General features: G+C 39.5%; 1 protein-coding gene across 1 annotated transcript in view; it reads left to right on the plus strand.

The window, feature by feature from the left end:
- fras1 (Fraser extracellular matrix complex subunit 1) overlaps positions 1–14,276 on the plus strand; it is a 139,640-nt gene extending 125,364 nt beyond the window's left edge. Inside the window, exons 56-74 of the mRNA XM_053610739.1 lie at positions 888–1,232; positions 1,533–1,693; positions 1,778–1,925; positions 2,016–2,221; positions 2,568–2,724; positions 3,143–3,343; positions 3,448–3,635; positions 3,905–4,180; positions 4,436–4,668; positions 4,783–4,943; positions 5,101–5,315; positions 7,382–7,532; positions 7,803–7,910; positions 8,527–8,686; positions 8,772–8,888; positions 9,010–9,176; positions 10,120–10,325; positions 11,670–11,816; positions 12,344–14,276. Coding sequence (XP_053466714.1) covers positions 888–1,232; positions 1,533–1,693; positions 1,778–1,925; positions 2,016–2,221; positions 2,568–2,724; positions 3,143–3,343; positions 3,448–3,635; positions 3,905–4,180; positions 4,436–4,668; positions 4,783–4,943; positions 5,101–5,315; positions 7,382–7,532; positions 7,803–7,910; positions 8,527–8,686; positions 8,772–8,888; positions 9,010–9,176; positions 10,120–10,325; positions 11,670–11,816; positions 12,344–12,892 — 3,896 coding nt within the window. The 3' untranslated portion in view covers positions 12,893–14,276. The remainder of the gene's footprint in view (positions 1–887; positions 1,233–1,532; positions 1,694–1,777; positions 1,926–2,015; positions 2,222–2,567; positions 2,725–3,142; positions 3,344–3,447; positions 3,636–3,904; positions 4,181–4,435; positions 4,669–4,782; positions 4,944–5,100; positions 5,316–7,381; positions 7,533–7,802; positions 7,911–8,526; positions 8,687–8,771; positions 8,889–9,009; positions 9,177–10,119; positions 10,326–11,669; positions 11,817–12,343) is intronic.
- Positions 14,277–14,923: the final 647 nt, after the last annotated feature.

A 14,923-nucleotide genomic window follows, 5' to 3' on the forward strand; every position in this document is an offset into this window, starting at 1 on the left:
TTTCAAATCTGATGACTGCAACACACTTCAAAAAATTTGGGACAGATGACTGCTTACCACTGAGTAGCATCACCTTTTCTTTTAATAACACTTATGGCTGACGGCTGTTTTTTCCAAAAACTATTTTAAATGTTGACTCGTCAGACCACAAAACACGATTCCACAAAACACGATTCCACAAAACACGATTTGACCGGATTCCTTGAATCTTTTAATTATATTGTACACTGTAGAAGGTGAAATGTCAAAAATTCTACCGATTTGTCTTTGGGGAATGTTGTTCTCAAAGTGTTGGGTTATTCACTGACGCATCTGTTGGCAGATTGGCGAGCCTCGACCCATCCTTGCTCTTGAAGGACTAGGCCTTTTTTGAAGGCTCCTTATATACTATGATTAGACAATTGCCTCATCTGTTTCACATCACCTTCTTATTTCAACTTGTCACATCACTATTAGTCCTAAATTGCCCCTGTCCCATCTTTTTTGGAACGTGTTGCATGCATCAATTTCAAAATAAACGTTTAGCTTCAAAAAACTATACAGTTGATTAGGAAAAACATCAAATACCTTGTCTTTATACATTTTTTTAAATAAAGTCAAAGTACATTTATAAATTACTCCTATTTGTTTTTATTAGCATTTTCTCTACTGTCCCAACTTTTTCGGAATTGGGGTTGTAGATTGTATTATAATAAGAGTTGGTAGGTATTTTTTCATGTCTTCTTATTGCAAGAGCTCCACTATATGTTGCGTGAATATGTTTCGTTTTATTTTTCGCTCATTTAATTATTCATTTTAAGCTGCTTGTGTCACACTGATAATTGACCTAAACACAGTCATACTCTGCATGTCATAATCTGAATGATATGTTTTCCTTCATCTCTTAGGTGACACCAGCAGCACCGTTTCTGCTCTTTGCTACACCATTCCCAGGTCAGCGCGAGGCAGCAGCGTCCACGCTCTGGAGTCAGGCTCTGACTATAAGAGTCGCAGCATGAGCTCAGACAACCGTGTGGTGCTGGGCCCTGGGGTCAGCATGTCTACCTGTGATGTCGCGCTGATCGACGACAGCGAGTACGAGTCGTCTGAGGAGTTCGAGCTGGTGCTGTCAGATGCCTCTGATAACGCCCGCATGGGGGACATCACAGTGGCAAAAGTAATCATCGATGGCCCCAATGACGCCTCCACTGTGTTCCTGGGCAATGCGTCTTTTAGCTTCAGTGAGGACGCAGGTCTGTAGTTTTGTTTTTCTTGATTGACTATCACAGACTATCACCAGGCTCTGACGGTACAGGTTTTATAGTCAAATTAAATTCATAATTCATTGTGGAAATATTTCCCTTTCCTCATATAAGGTCAATTAGCAGTTTAGTTGTTTCTAATTGGTTTAGTTGTTTCTTAGGCTTACTTGTTAGCCATTACTTGTTTATTTCTCAATTTGCCATTTTATATCCTCATATCCAGTAGACAGATATACAGTAGCTGATAATCTTTATAATGCTGTAATAAAAAAATTGCTGTACTTCCTATAGGCACAATTGAGATCCCGGTGTTGCGTCAGGGCAGTGACCTTTCCTCCGTGGCGTCAGTGTGGTGTGCCACCCGTCCAGCTGACCAGGACTCCGCCACTCCTGGAGTGGACTACATCCCCAGCTCGAAGAAAGTCCACTTCAAGCCTGGCAAGACTGAAGAGGTATTACAGCAAATCTGCAAGGAATTATTTTACACAATATTTGCATTGATAGAGAATCAAAAAAAACATCTTCGTTTTCTCCAGACTTGTAGTTTGACCATCATGGATGACATCCAGAACCCCACTATTGAAGGAAAGGAGTCTTTCATCGTCTTCCTCAGCTCTCCTAATGGTGCTGTTCTTACAGAGCCTCACGAGGCTATAGTTTCTATCGTTGACAGCACACAAGATCGTACGTAAAACTACTAATCGTTCACATTCCATGGCATTGTCTTTAAAGTGTCTTGAATGAATCTTAAACCTTTTGATTCTTTTTTTTCAGTTCCCAGTATGCAGTTTGAGAAGGTGGCATATACAGTCAAGGAAAACGATGGAGTCCTGCACATCCCCATCGTCAGGACGGGCGATCTGACTTACAAATCTTCAGTTCGGTGTTTCACACGCACCATGTCTGCGATGGTGATGGATGACTTTGAGGAGAGGAGGAACGCAGATGTCTCTCGTGTGGTTTTCCTCAAAGGAGAGAAGGTGCTGTTGTCTCCTGCTTTCACCTCCTCAAGAATGCATGTGATCTCAGTGATAAACATTTCCTATGACTCTATTCAAGGTTACGTTACGCACATGTAGTTAAGTGTCCGTATTCAGATTTAACTATAGACCTGAAACAAAGGCATGTCTATTAATGCAGCAATATTACTCTTCTTTCATTTTTAAATGGATTATGTTACATCTTATTACATTTAATAGCAAAGGGGGGAAAAAATGCTGAACTGAAGTTTTTGAATCTGAATACAGCTTGTTGTGGGTATATTCTATAAAATCTTATACATGACTTTGCATTGCAACGCACTAAGCTTGGACCTTGGATCTGCAGGTGAAGAACTGCACAGTGCACATCAATGATGACTCAGTGTTTGAACCCGAGGAAGAGTTCCAAGTCCACCTAGGCACACCACAGGGGGATCACTGGAGTGGAGCCATGATCGGCGTCAATGACATTGTCACTGTGACAGTCACTAATGATGAGGATGGTAAGGGTTTTCATAGCAGTTAGTATGTAGATTTTCCTCCAGACATTGTAATGTTCCACGTCTCCAGACAGAGATTGTCATGTGATTATCATCTGCATCAGAAGCTCTTTTCTATTTCGGATGATGCTTAAAGTGTTTTTATTTTTATTTTTATGTGACTTGTATACAAGTCAGACCGGGTTAACTGATTCTAATTATTACACTTATTCACTATCAGCCACATCGGTGTTTTCGGGTTAAGAGGTTAACATGAACACTGATGGTATCTCGTCATCCACATTATTGAGGATGGATGCAATATGAAGTAATTGGATTGGTGTAATGCTGTCTGATAATATTCGTGTAGTTTTTTATTATATACCACAGAGATGTTGAATTCAGAAGGTGTTGATTAATTTTCTATAACGTTATGTAACAGCACCAACGATTGAGTTTGAACAAGCTTCTTACCAAGTGCGAGAGCCTCCTGGTCTGGATGGCATTGAGGTCCTGAATATTAAAGTCATCAGGAAAGGAGACTTGGACCGCACCTCCAAGATCCGCTGCAGCACCAGGGACGGATCAGCCCAGTCCGGAGTAGACTATAACCCTAAGAGTCGCGTTCTCAAGTTTAGCCCTGGTTAGTCAAAAATTTAAATCCATTCTTCAGTGGCATCAGTGAACTTTTTTTGTAGATATATAGTACCTTGTGTCCTTGAAATCCTTCCTTTGGTTGTTTCCTAGGTGTGGACCACATTCTCTTCAAGGTTGAGATCTTGTCCAACGAGGAGCGGGAGTGGCATGAATCTTTCTCGCTGGTACTCGGCCCCGATGACCCAGTGGAAGCTGTACTTGGAGAAGTTACCATGGCAACAGTCACTATTCTCGATCAGGAAGCTGCAGGAAGTCTAATCCTTCCTGCTCCTCCAATCGTAAGACCTGGTTTTCAGCACCATTTAATGTATTGAAATTGGACCATTGTTTTTTTTCTTTTTTTTAGTCACTCTCGTTATATCAATTTTATCTTTCATATTTTCAGTGAATTTTCCCTCCTTGTCTCTCTCCCAATTGAGTTATTACCAGTTCCTAGTTTACAGTACCCTCTATTCACAATAATGTTACAAACTTAACAATAACGATTTGTAAGAAAATTTGAGCACGGGTATAGTGTTCAAAGGGTTTCATTCTCATTCTCATGCAGGTAGTGTCGCTCTCCGACTACGACTATGTCCAGGAGGTGACAAAGGAGAACAGTAAGAAGTCTCCATCTCCAGGTTACCCTCTGGTCTGTGTGACCCCTTGTGACCCCCATTATCCTAAGTACTCAGTAATGAGAGAGCACTGCGAGGAGGCCGGCATCAACCAGACCTCCGTTCATTTTAGCTGGGAGGTGGCAGCACCCACTGACAGCAGTGGATCCAGGTCTCCATTTGAGACAGTCACAGACAACACACCTTATACAACCGTCAACCACATGGTTTGTCCTCGTAGATTTTTTTGAAAGTGATTTCCATCTATAGAATGCAAAACATTGCATATAACCTAAAAGATTATTTTGAATTGTTCCCTTGATCATGTTATCAGATTGACCATGCTATGAGCACTTTCTGATGTATTCCACTGTTTCAGAGTCTTTTTTTTTTTGTAGAGTTTGCAGATTAGAGTGCCAGAGTAGAAAAGTATAAAATGATTTTATCAGGTCTTTTGTTTTTCATGATTACTTACTACACAGGTTCTGGACAGTATCTACTTCAGCCGGCGCTTCCATGTGCGTTGTGTGGCTCAGGCACGGGATAAGGCTGGGCACCTGGGTACGCCACTAAGGAGCAACATCGTCACCATTGGAACTGAAGGCTCCATATGCCACACCCCAGTGACCACAGGAACTGCTCGTGGCTTCCAAGCCCAATCCTTTATCGCCACACTAAAATACCTGGATGTCAAACACAAAGAGCATCCCAACAGGTGTGTAGATAAAGGACACTTTAACAAAACACAGACTTAACAAAATATAGACTTAAAAGCACATATTGTTTGCAAGCATTTAATAACCACAGATCCGATTTGCCTGATCTACAGGATCCATATCTCAGTTCAGATCCCTCATCAGGATGGTATGTTACCTCTGGTGTCCACGATGCCCCTACACAATCTGCACTTCCTGCTCTCCGAGTCCATTTACCGCCAGCAGCACATTTGCTCCAACCTAGTTACCCTTAAAGACCTGCAAGGCATCTCTGGTAAGCAACTTTTTCTGCAGAGGTATTCTTACAACACAAAAGGCATTCTGTCAAACTCTTGCTTAATCTTAATCTTTGAAATATTACTCAATTAATACTCACTTGACCTTTCTTTTATATATTGGTGTGTTTCTTACCCAACTTTTCTGCTGTGTAGAAACTGGCTTCCTGGATGATGTGTCTTATGATAGCATATCCTTGGGTCCTGGCTATGATCGGCCCTACCAGTTCAACCCCAACATCCGTGAGCCCAGAACTATCCAACTATACAAGCATCTCAATCTGAAGAGCTGCATCTGGACTTTCGATGCGTATTATGACATGACCGAACTTATCGACGTATGTGGGGGGTCGGTCACTGCTGACTTCCAGGTTAGCCACACTAATACATATTCAAAACGCATTCAATTATTCACCCGATACAATGTGCACACATTAGCACATTTATTTACACTTCTTAACAGTGGATGTTTCACTCAACTTTAGATTTAATTAATCCCTGTATATAAGGATTGGTTTTGGAATTAAGACTTTTTTTTCAAATTTCAGTTTAAAAAAAAAAACCCCATCAATTAAAAAAAAAATCTATTTAAATCATTTTGCACTCACAGAGCAAATGTCAGAACATACAAGCCCTGGCAAAAATGATGGAATCACCACACTTAGAGGATGCTCACCCAGCTTTTTCACTTCATAGCAAATAAACAAATCACAGATGTGACACAAAAAAATTAGTTTAATATCTGAACATTCTGGCTTTGTGAAATGTACCTCAAACAAATTAAATTCAATTCTTTTAATTAATGGCATGTTTTTGTCCAGATCAAGTAGAGAAAACAAAATTATGGAATCACTCGATTAAAAAAATCACAATTAGTACTTTGTTGCTCCTCCTCGGGCTTTTATGACGGCGTGAATTCTTTGAGGCGCAGACTTCACTAATGAAAACAATATCCTCCATCATGCTGGTTCCAGCTTTCTCGAATAGCGGTTAACAGATCAGCTTTGCAGGAGCTTTGACATGGAGCAATTTTTTTTATTTCCACCATAAATTTTTAATCGGATTGAGATCCGGACTGTTTGCTGGTCATGTCATCGAACTGATATGCCTTTCCTGAAGAAAAGCTTTAACACTGTGCTCTGTGGTAAGATGCATTATCATCCTGAACAATGACTTCATCATCACCACATTTATTTTCTATCGATGGAATGAGAAAAGTGTCGAAAATTTCAATGTACATCTGTGCATTCACTGTTGAGTCTCCCCTGGTCCTTTACCTGACATGTAACCCCATATCATAAACGAGTGGGAATTTTGATTGTTTTCTTCAGGCAGTCATCTTTATATGTTTCATTAGAACAACACCAGACAAAAGTTCCAGCATCATCTCCTTGGCCAATGCAGATTCATGATTCATCACTGAATGTCACTTTCATCCAATCATCCACATCCATGATTACTTCTATTTACCCCACTATAATCTTGTTTTATTCTATTTAGGTATTAGTGCTGGTTTTCATTTGGATTTTCAATTCCTTAAATCCCATTTCTTTCAACCGAGTTCTTATACTTCTGTCACAGACATTGACTCCTGTTTCCGCCCATTTGTTTTTCATTTGTTTTGTTGTGCATCTTCTATTTTCAAGGCATATCGCTTTGAGTTTTCTATCCTGACACTTTGACGTCTTCCTCGGTCTCCCCGTATGTTTTCCTTTTATAACCTTCCCATTTTGTTTATACTTGCACCAAATTTTAGACACAGCTGACTGGGAACAACCAACATCTTTTACCACACTCTGTGTTGGATTTCCTTCTTGAAAGCGTTTTATAATCCCTTCCATTGTTTCAATTGACAACTCTCTTGTTGGGGCCATGTTTCCTTTCAGAAACTCCAAAGTTAAGGTCTGTAAGCACTCTCTGTTAACTGCAGACTAATTTGTGTTTTTAGACACTAGTAATTGTTTTAGAAATGCAAATTGCTTGATCTGGGAAAAAAATATGCCTTAAGTAAAATAATGATTTATTGAATGTTTGAAGTGTGTTTCATGAAGCCAGAATGTTAAAATTTTTAAACAAATTCTTAAACAAAATTGTTTTGTGTCATTTGTTTATTTGCTGCAAAGTAAAAAAGCCGAGTGAACATCCTCTATGTGTGGTGGTTCCAGAATTTTTGCAAGGGGTTGTAACAAATAGTGCAAACAATGCTTCGGATTGAAATATATGAAAAAGAGAAACACATTTTTCTGTGTGTGCCACTCGAAAGCTGTTGCTGTTGCTATGTTGGTAGGCCCTGTGTGAAAGAGTAGGCCATTTACATACAATTTGACTCAAATCCTATACAGCAGGTCTCTAGACATGACTATATTGAGATTAATTTGCTTGTGGTCAGTTCGGCTTTATGTAATCGTACAGCATATGCGTTTGTTTGTTCCAACAGGTGAGAGACTCGGCACAGTCCTTTCTAACAGTACAGGTTCCTCTCTATGTGTCCTACATCTATGTGACCGCGCCTCGAGGCTGGGCCTCCCTCGAGCACCACACAGAGATGGAGTTCTCTTTCTTCTATGATACTGTGCTGTGGAGGACAGGTGTGTGTTGTATTAGTACTAGGAGCAGTGCTAACTATCAAAAACACTCCTACATCCATCTCATTCACTTTCATATAGACCTAATCCAGATTATTTGAATTGTCTCTGGGCCAAACCTGATCACTACCAGACCCACTTTATAACCATATAATTACTCTGCTCTGTATTATTTTAACCATGTACTGTAAATATTACCAGCTGCTAAGCACTCTTTAGTCCACGTCCGTCTTCTGAAGACTGATGTATCTGTTCTCGTTCGCCCTCTTGCAGGCATTCAGACGGACAGCGTGCTCTCAGCCAGACTGCAGATCATCAGAATCTTCATCAAAGAAGATGGCCGGCTAGTGATCGAGTTTAAAACGCATGCTAAATTCAGGGGTGCGTTAACACCTTTATGTATTGAATATACAGATTTGTCAGAATCAATATGAGAGCAAATTTGAAGTGTATATTATAAATTTTGTTTATATATTGTGTATATGTTAAATTCTGTCTTGTTGCAGATACTTGTGACTTAAAACGACAAAAATTCACTGATAGCTTCACAGTTTAGCAGTAAAAAAAAAAAAAGAAAAGTTTTTTTGTTACTTTGTTTGGATTATAATCCAGCACGCATCAAAGTATTGTATTTTTATTTATTCACTGTTGAAGTCCACAGCTTTCAAACTAGCTTTTCACCAATCATACATTTTTAATACACGTAGTAAACCCATACACCTATTATAATCTTTTAAAAATTATATTAAATGATACACTACATATGTATTTTGAGTGTTAAACATGGGTATCAAAAACTAGTGAAAATAGGCATAGGTTTCTGAGAGTTATGTCACTTTTTTAAGTAATTTACCTACAGATTTCATAGCACAATTCAAACTAAAGAGAGATGTAAGTGGATGGAACTATTTTAATTCTTTTTTTAAACTATGCAAAGTATGTCTTTAAATGATATTTCTGAAACAGCTACAACACAGCGTACATCTTTGTCATATAGGTCAGTTTGTTCCAGAGCATCATACTCTCCCCGGGCACAAATCTCACCTGATGGCACCGGATCACCTCGGGGGCATTGAGTTTGATTTGCAGCTTGTGTGGAGTGCACAGACCTTTGACTCACCATACCAGCTGTGGAGGGCCACTAGCTCCTACAGCAGGTACTGAACACAGATCCTGTTATTTCAGGACACACTGGTGTTCCTAGCTTCCCAAAGCTAATGATGTATTTCCTGTGTGTTCCAGGAAGGACTATTCTGGGGAATACACAGTCTTCTTAATTCCCTGCACAGTGCAGCCCACTCAGCCGTGGATTGATCCCGGAGACAAGCCTCTCTCCTGTACAGCCCACGCTCCTGAGAAGTGCGTTTTTTTCTAATGAATACATGCTTCATTCTGCTTAGACCGGTGTTGAAATAATTGAGTGGTGACATTAATATCTATGACATGGTCTTGCAACTTCTGTTCCCTCCCTGGTCAACAGGTTCCTGCTGCCCATTGCGTTCCAGCAGACAAATCGTCCTGTTCCTGTGGTCTACTCTCTCAACACCGAGTTCCAGCTGTGCAACAACGAGAAGGTGTTTATGATGGATCCTGCAACCACAGACGTGTCCATGGCAGAGATGGACTACAAGGGAGCGTTTTCAATGGGTAACTCTTCCTCATTCTGTAGAGGCTATTTGGCTTTAAATTGAATCTCTCTTTTTTTTTTCTATGCACATTTTATTTGATTTCAGTTAAAGCCTGACCAGAATTATTTTATTCTATTGTTTTCTACTGTGTGAGCGTGCTACATAGGTTACAAAAAGAACTGGCTGGGGAGGTTTTTTTTTAGTTTTTATAGGAAAAAAGTATCTCACATAATGTGCAGTGTAACCATGACAATGCTTTTACCAGTCATAGTTAATGTTGGCTAACTAACTAGCCTAACTTGCACTAGATCAGATTTATTACTATTGTTAATAAAGCTCGAATAAAGATTGGTTTAGAGGAGCTGAGAAGAGGAGCTGCTTGTGCGACTTATAGAATATACAGCCAATTTATGCATTGGAATATTGGCAATAAAAGGTTGTTGTAAATCTCCTTATATTCAGTCATTAACAAGATAATTTTTTCCCCTAACATAGTTGTCTCCTGAGCTGCTAATTGATGGGTCACAAGACGATTGACGTCACCGATACTTTTCTGAAATTTTTCTGATTATTATTTTTTGTGTGTGTGTGGCTATGCCAGTTTCCCATAAGATTACATGTAGAATGAGTACTGGCAGTTGAGAAACCCTATGAAAGTAGACATCCGTGCGTGACTGGTTAAAATGTTAATGCCGATGCACACCAAAAATGCAGTGATGCACTGAATAAAAGCTATTAACACCAGTCTTCTTTCCTTTTGTCAGGATGTTTGTTTGAATTACTTCATGGATATACATTATAAGTTCGTAAATATGCTGTAAGGCATCAACTGTTTAGATCATATTTACATTATGGTACATTAGATAAGTGAATAATTAGTGTTAATTAATGTACTAAATGTATGCTTATACTATAACTGCAGTAATGGCTGTATAAATACGTCATGTTATGGTGTTCTGTAGGCCAGACTCTGTACGGCAGGGTGCTGTGGAATCCTGAACAGAATCTGAACTCGGCCTACAAGCTGCAGTTGGAGAAAGTTTATCTGTGTACAGGACGTGATGGCTATGTACCCTTCTTCGACCCAACGGGCACGTTGTACAACGAGGGGCCTCAGTATGGCTGTATCCAGCCTAACAAGCACCTCAAACATCGCTTCCTGCTCCTGGTAAAGCCATACAAGTCTCTGCACTCTGTTACTATGGTCTGGCAGCTTCCTTTTGCTCACTGTGTTGCATGTGCTGGTTGGAGGAAACGCAAGTTTATTCGAGATTATTGTTTAAATTTGCACTTAGTTGCATTTAGAATTCTGAACTGTGACTCTTTACATGGCTCTAATGTCTCTGTGTAGATTTCATTGAGATTATTGGTTATGTTTGATAGATTTGAAAGCTTTAGTGCAAGTTGAACATTTCATTTTGGCTGTCTGCCGTCAGTTTAAGTCAGTTTTCTGTATTTTCTGTTAAAATGGCTGTAAGTGATCTTAGCGGTTATTGTTAACTACCAGCAGCCTGGTCAACCACTGAAGGACTCCACCATCCTCGTCGCACCTTTCCTTAAACTATCTTCTCTTCACAGAACTAAACAACGTGGAATGGAAAGACAGAATGTGTAGGAAATTTGCTTCAGTTCTCTAGAGCCATCATTTATAATATATGCTTCATCAACACATTATATTTGTCATTTTTTTAAATATATTGAAAATATATACTTCCAGTTTTTGGGGTTCGAATCCCGCCTCCACCCTGTGTGTGTGGAGTTTGCATGATCTCCCCATGCTTCAGCGGTTTCCTCCGGGATTTTCTTCCCCTAGTCCAAAGACATGTGTTGTGGGCTGACTGCCATTCCAAATTGTCCATAGTGTATATCAGTGTATATGAATGTGTGTGCGATTGTGCCCTGTGATGGGTTGGCACCCCGTCCAGGGTTCCCAAGCCTTGGGCCCCAAGTTCCCTGAGATAGGCTCCAGGCTCCCTGTGTAGGATAAGCGGTATGGAAAATAGATGGATGGACATCATACTTATCCATTTATATTTATATTTAATGTTGTGGAATGTTCACAAAGCAAGTTAGGTCTTATCACTTACATTATAGTCATTTCCACACCAGCTTGTCTTTTTCCTCTCTCTTGAAGTCTTGAAGACTGTGGCAGAAATCTTTCTGACTTACTTCCAAAAATGCTAAATGTATATCTCTTTACAGAAGATGTCACAATACTCATGATTACGCATTTTTGTCAGTTAAATATCAACTCATATTTGATTCTGTTTATTATTAATTTTAATTATATGGCATACAAGTCCCCTGTGAATAAGTTGTTACTATAGAAAGAATAACGTATTAGAATATGTGCATTAATATAAACCTGTGATTTGCGTCAAAGTAAGCACTATTCGTTACATTTGACAGGAAGACAGCTTTGTGAACACCTTTCATAGAATGTGTGCTCCCAAGCGCAGTACCTGAAAATTGAGAATCAGAGTGAGTCAAAGGGGTTTTCTTTGTCTTGTAGGATCGAAAGCAGCCTGACGTCTGCGAGCGCTACTTCCATGATGTTCCATTTGAAGCCAGCTTTGCATCAGACATCCCCGAGCTGCAGTCCATAAGCACAATGCCTGGTGTGGATGGCTTCACCATGAAGGTTGATGCCCTCTATAAGGTCAGTGGACATATATCTAAGACATTGGATTTTTTTAGCCTAACATTTCAGTCTAGTGAAAATCCATATATCAGTGTGAGAGATTTTAAATCTTGCCCTTCAGCCATTTGCCTCAGTCTGTTAGCTTCTCTAAAGAGCAGAGCCAAGCCTTGACTTCATGTCCTTGAGGAACTTGGCTACGGCTCTTGGTTGTGTTCTAAGGAACCATTGTGTTTGTCTTCGAAACCAAAAGCACACTGACTAACATCTAAGATCAGCTAACATCAGTCTTTTCCACCTTTAGTCGAATACAGCACATATCCCACTGGCACCACTATCAGCATTGTGGGTAATGTAGGAAACATGTAAACAAAAGAAGTTGGGATTTTGAAAACAGCTGAAGATCACTCATTAGTTATAAAGATTAATATAAGTAGTTCAGTGTGAATTTTCCCTTTAAATCCAGTTAAGAACATTCCAGTGCCGTAGCTTGTTGGAGAATGTCGAATTCTTGTGATGTTTTTGATGAGAGATTTCCTTTTTACCAGGTGGAGGCGGGACATCAGTGGTACCTCCAGGTCATCTATGTCATTGGTCCGGATTCAATCTCCAGCCCCAGAGTACGTCGTTCTATCAGCTTAGCATTAAAACGTGACCTGAGCGAGCAATCTGTGCTGGACGAGTCACTCATCTACGACAACGAGGGCGAGCAAGTCAAGAACGGAACCAACATGAAGGCCCTGAAACTCGAGCTCGAACCCTCGGCCAAGTTCGACTCGCACACGAGCGGCTCAGTTGGGGGTGGTGTAGCGGCCATCTTCCTGCTCATTCTGCTGATCCTGGCTTCCTGCTTCCTGTTCAGGAAGTGCCGGATGGTGGACAACAGGAAAGCCATGAAGAATCCCAACATGGAAGAGTATCCGCTGAACACCAAAGTGGAGGTTGAGCGACTTGAGAAGAACCTGAAGAATGGCAAGTGCAACGTTAATCTTCTCAGCCAGAGCACCGACACCTGGAAGGTCAACGGGGTCAAGGTGAAGCAGGTCAACCTAGAGGTCAAACTGCACAACAATCTTAACGATGGTACTGAAGTCTGATCTGCTCAACACACAAGAACAGAAACTAGAGTATTTAATAAGACACTGTAAAAACAACTATTTTCTATTACTGTCTGTAATAATGGAGAGATGTTGTATGAGATGAGTATTTTTATACGACCCTGAGAGGGGCAAAAAGGGAAAGTCTGTTTGCCAGCTATGCAGTGTAAAGGATCTTGCAACTGAGCTACCTCAGGAAGTTATGTCATCATATTGAATGATCTCGTGCTGATCTCAGTCTGAATTTCAGTTTGCATTTATACTTTTTTTTTAAATTGTTGACAAGGAGTTTTTTTCTTTGACATTGCGACATTTGTATCATTTGTTATTGATACAGCAATCAGTGGTAGCTCAGCCACGTCATCACTTTATTTAAATGCATTTCATTTTTGCTATACTTTGATTTATCCATTTCAGTAAAATCACGATCAAAAGTATTAAGCACAGGTTATGTGCCAACACTGTTCTGAATTAGGAAAATGATGTAAATACCTTCATAAAGTGCAATTACATGATGACGTTTTTGTCGATTTTTTTTTTCTTGTTGCTTGATCACCATTGTGCCACATTGAATTTTACCAAGTGCGATTTTTGAGATTGAATCCAAATACAACACCGTTATTACATATTGTATTACTGACTATTACTTTTGCAAGCAGTAGTGCTGTCGTTTTTTTAAACAAACCGTAACTTGAGTGTTTTGTGCTAATCCACAATGTTTTACTGTGTCTCTACACTGTTTTTTAAACCCTGTAGATTTATTTGACTGAACTGCACATACAATCTCCATCAGTATCCAGTGACATTATTGACGAGAGATGATTGCCATATTATCTCGCTTTATTATTATTATTATTATTATTATTATTATTATATTATTATTATGCTCATATCATGTCATGTGTGACACATTCAATGTACCTTGCTGCACAGATATTTTCCAGTGTTGTGTTTTTATGATTTTGTTACATATCACATGGTGCTTATGTGACACAGACAGTCTGCAGTCATAGCGCAGCATGATATTTTGTTTCTACTTTTTTTGTCTGTTTTGCACAATGCAGTGCCTATCGAGCAGTAAAGAGAACGTATGGTGCTATGATTTGTGAGAAAATAATAATGCTCTTGATGTAATGCCTGTACTATGTGCCTTTTTAGTAATAAAAAAATATCTGTAAAAAGTTTTATTATTTATAATGTCTCTTATTATTCTGTGCCGTTTTCACTCCTCCGTCTGCTCTATGCTCTGGGTGTGAGTTTTGTGAGCATTTCTGAGGAATACATTTCATGACTGTAGTCTCTTTTATATAGTCCGATGGTGGATTTCACGCCGCTTTCATCAGTAAGTAGGTCTCGTTAAATAATTGAATAATAGGATAATGAAGATAACAGTGGTGCTGCCTGAATACATGAATAAGCAAAAAGGAAAGAGAAATTATTTTGTCAGGAATGCTAACTTTGCTGTTAAGTGTGCCTTCTTAAAAGAAATAAAGAAATAAAACTGGCCCTTCATTTTGGACATCTTGGATGAAAAATGCAGTTGCAGCAATGACTGCAAGTAACAAATATTTTGAGGTAAGGAGAATAATTACATTTTAAAAAAGTAATAGACACAAACACACTGTACAACCAATGCGCCAGAGTTTGTTCAAGATCAGACCTACACAAACAGCATGATGAAGACCAATGAGCTGTCAAAACAGAATCAAGTCTGGGACAAAGATCTGGTCAAGAATCAATCAGAGTTCTGGTACACCTCTGGTACAACTCGTGAATATTGTAAATGTGAGAAGACTATACCAATAAATATGCACTACACCAGATTTCCAGTATCCATTTTAAACCAGCTCACAAAAAAAACCCCTTTTTTGTCAAGACGTCTCTTTTCTCAGCCCACTCTTACCAGGGCTGTGAATTCCACTCCAAAGCACAACTGTCTTTCTCTTTTTCTCATTTCCTCATACAGGCAAGATCATTTCGCTCTTATTTTCACTGAGTGTGTATTTGTTTTCATTTTGTATTTGCAATTCT

This window comes from Ictalurus furcatus, chromosome 22, assembly GCF_023375685.1.
Source record: "Ictalurus furcatus strain D&B chromosome 22, Billie_1.0, whole genome shotgun sequence".
Taxonomy (NCBI): Eukaryota; Metazoa; Chordata; class Actinopteri; order Siluriformes; family Ictaluridae; genus Ictalurus; species Ictalurus furcatus.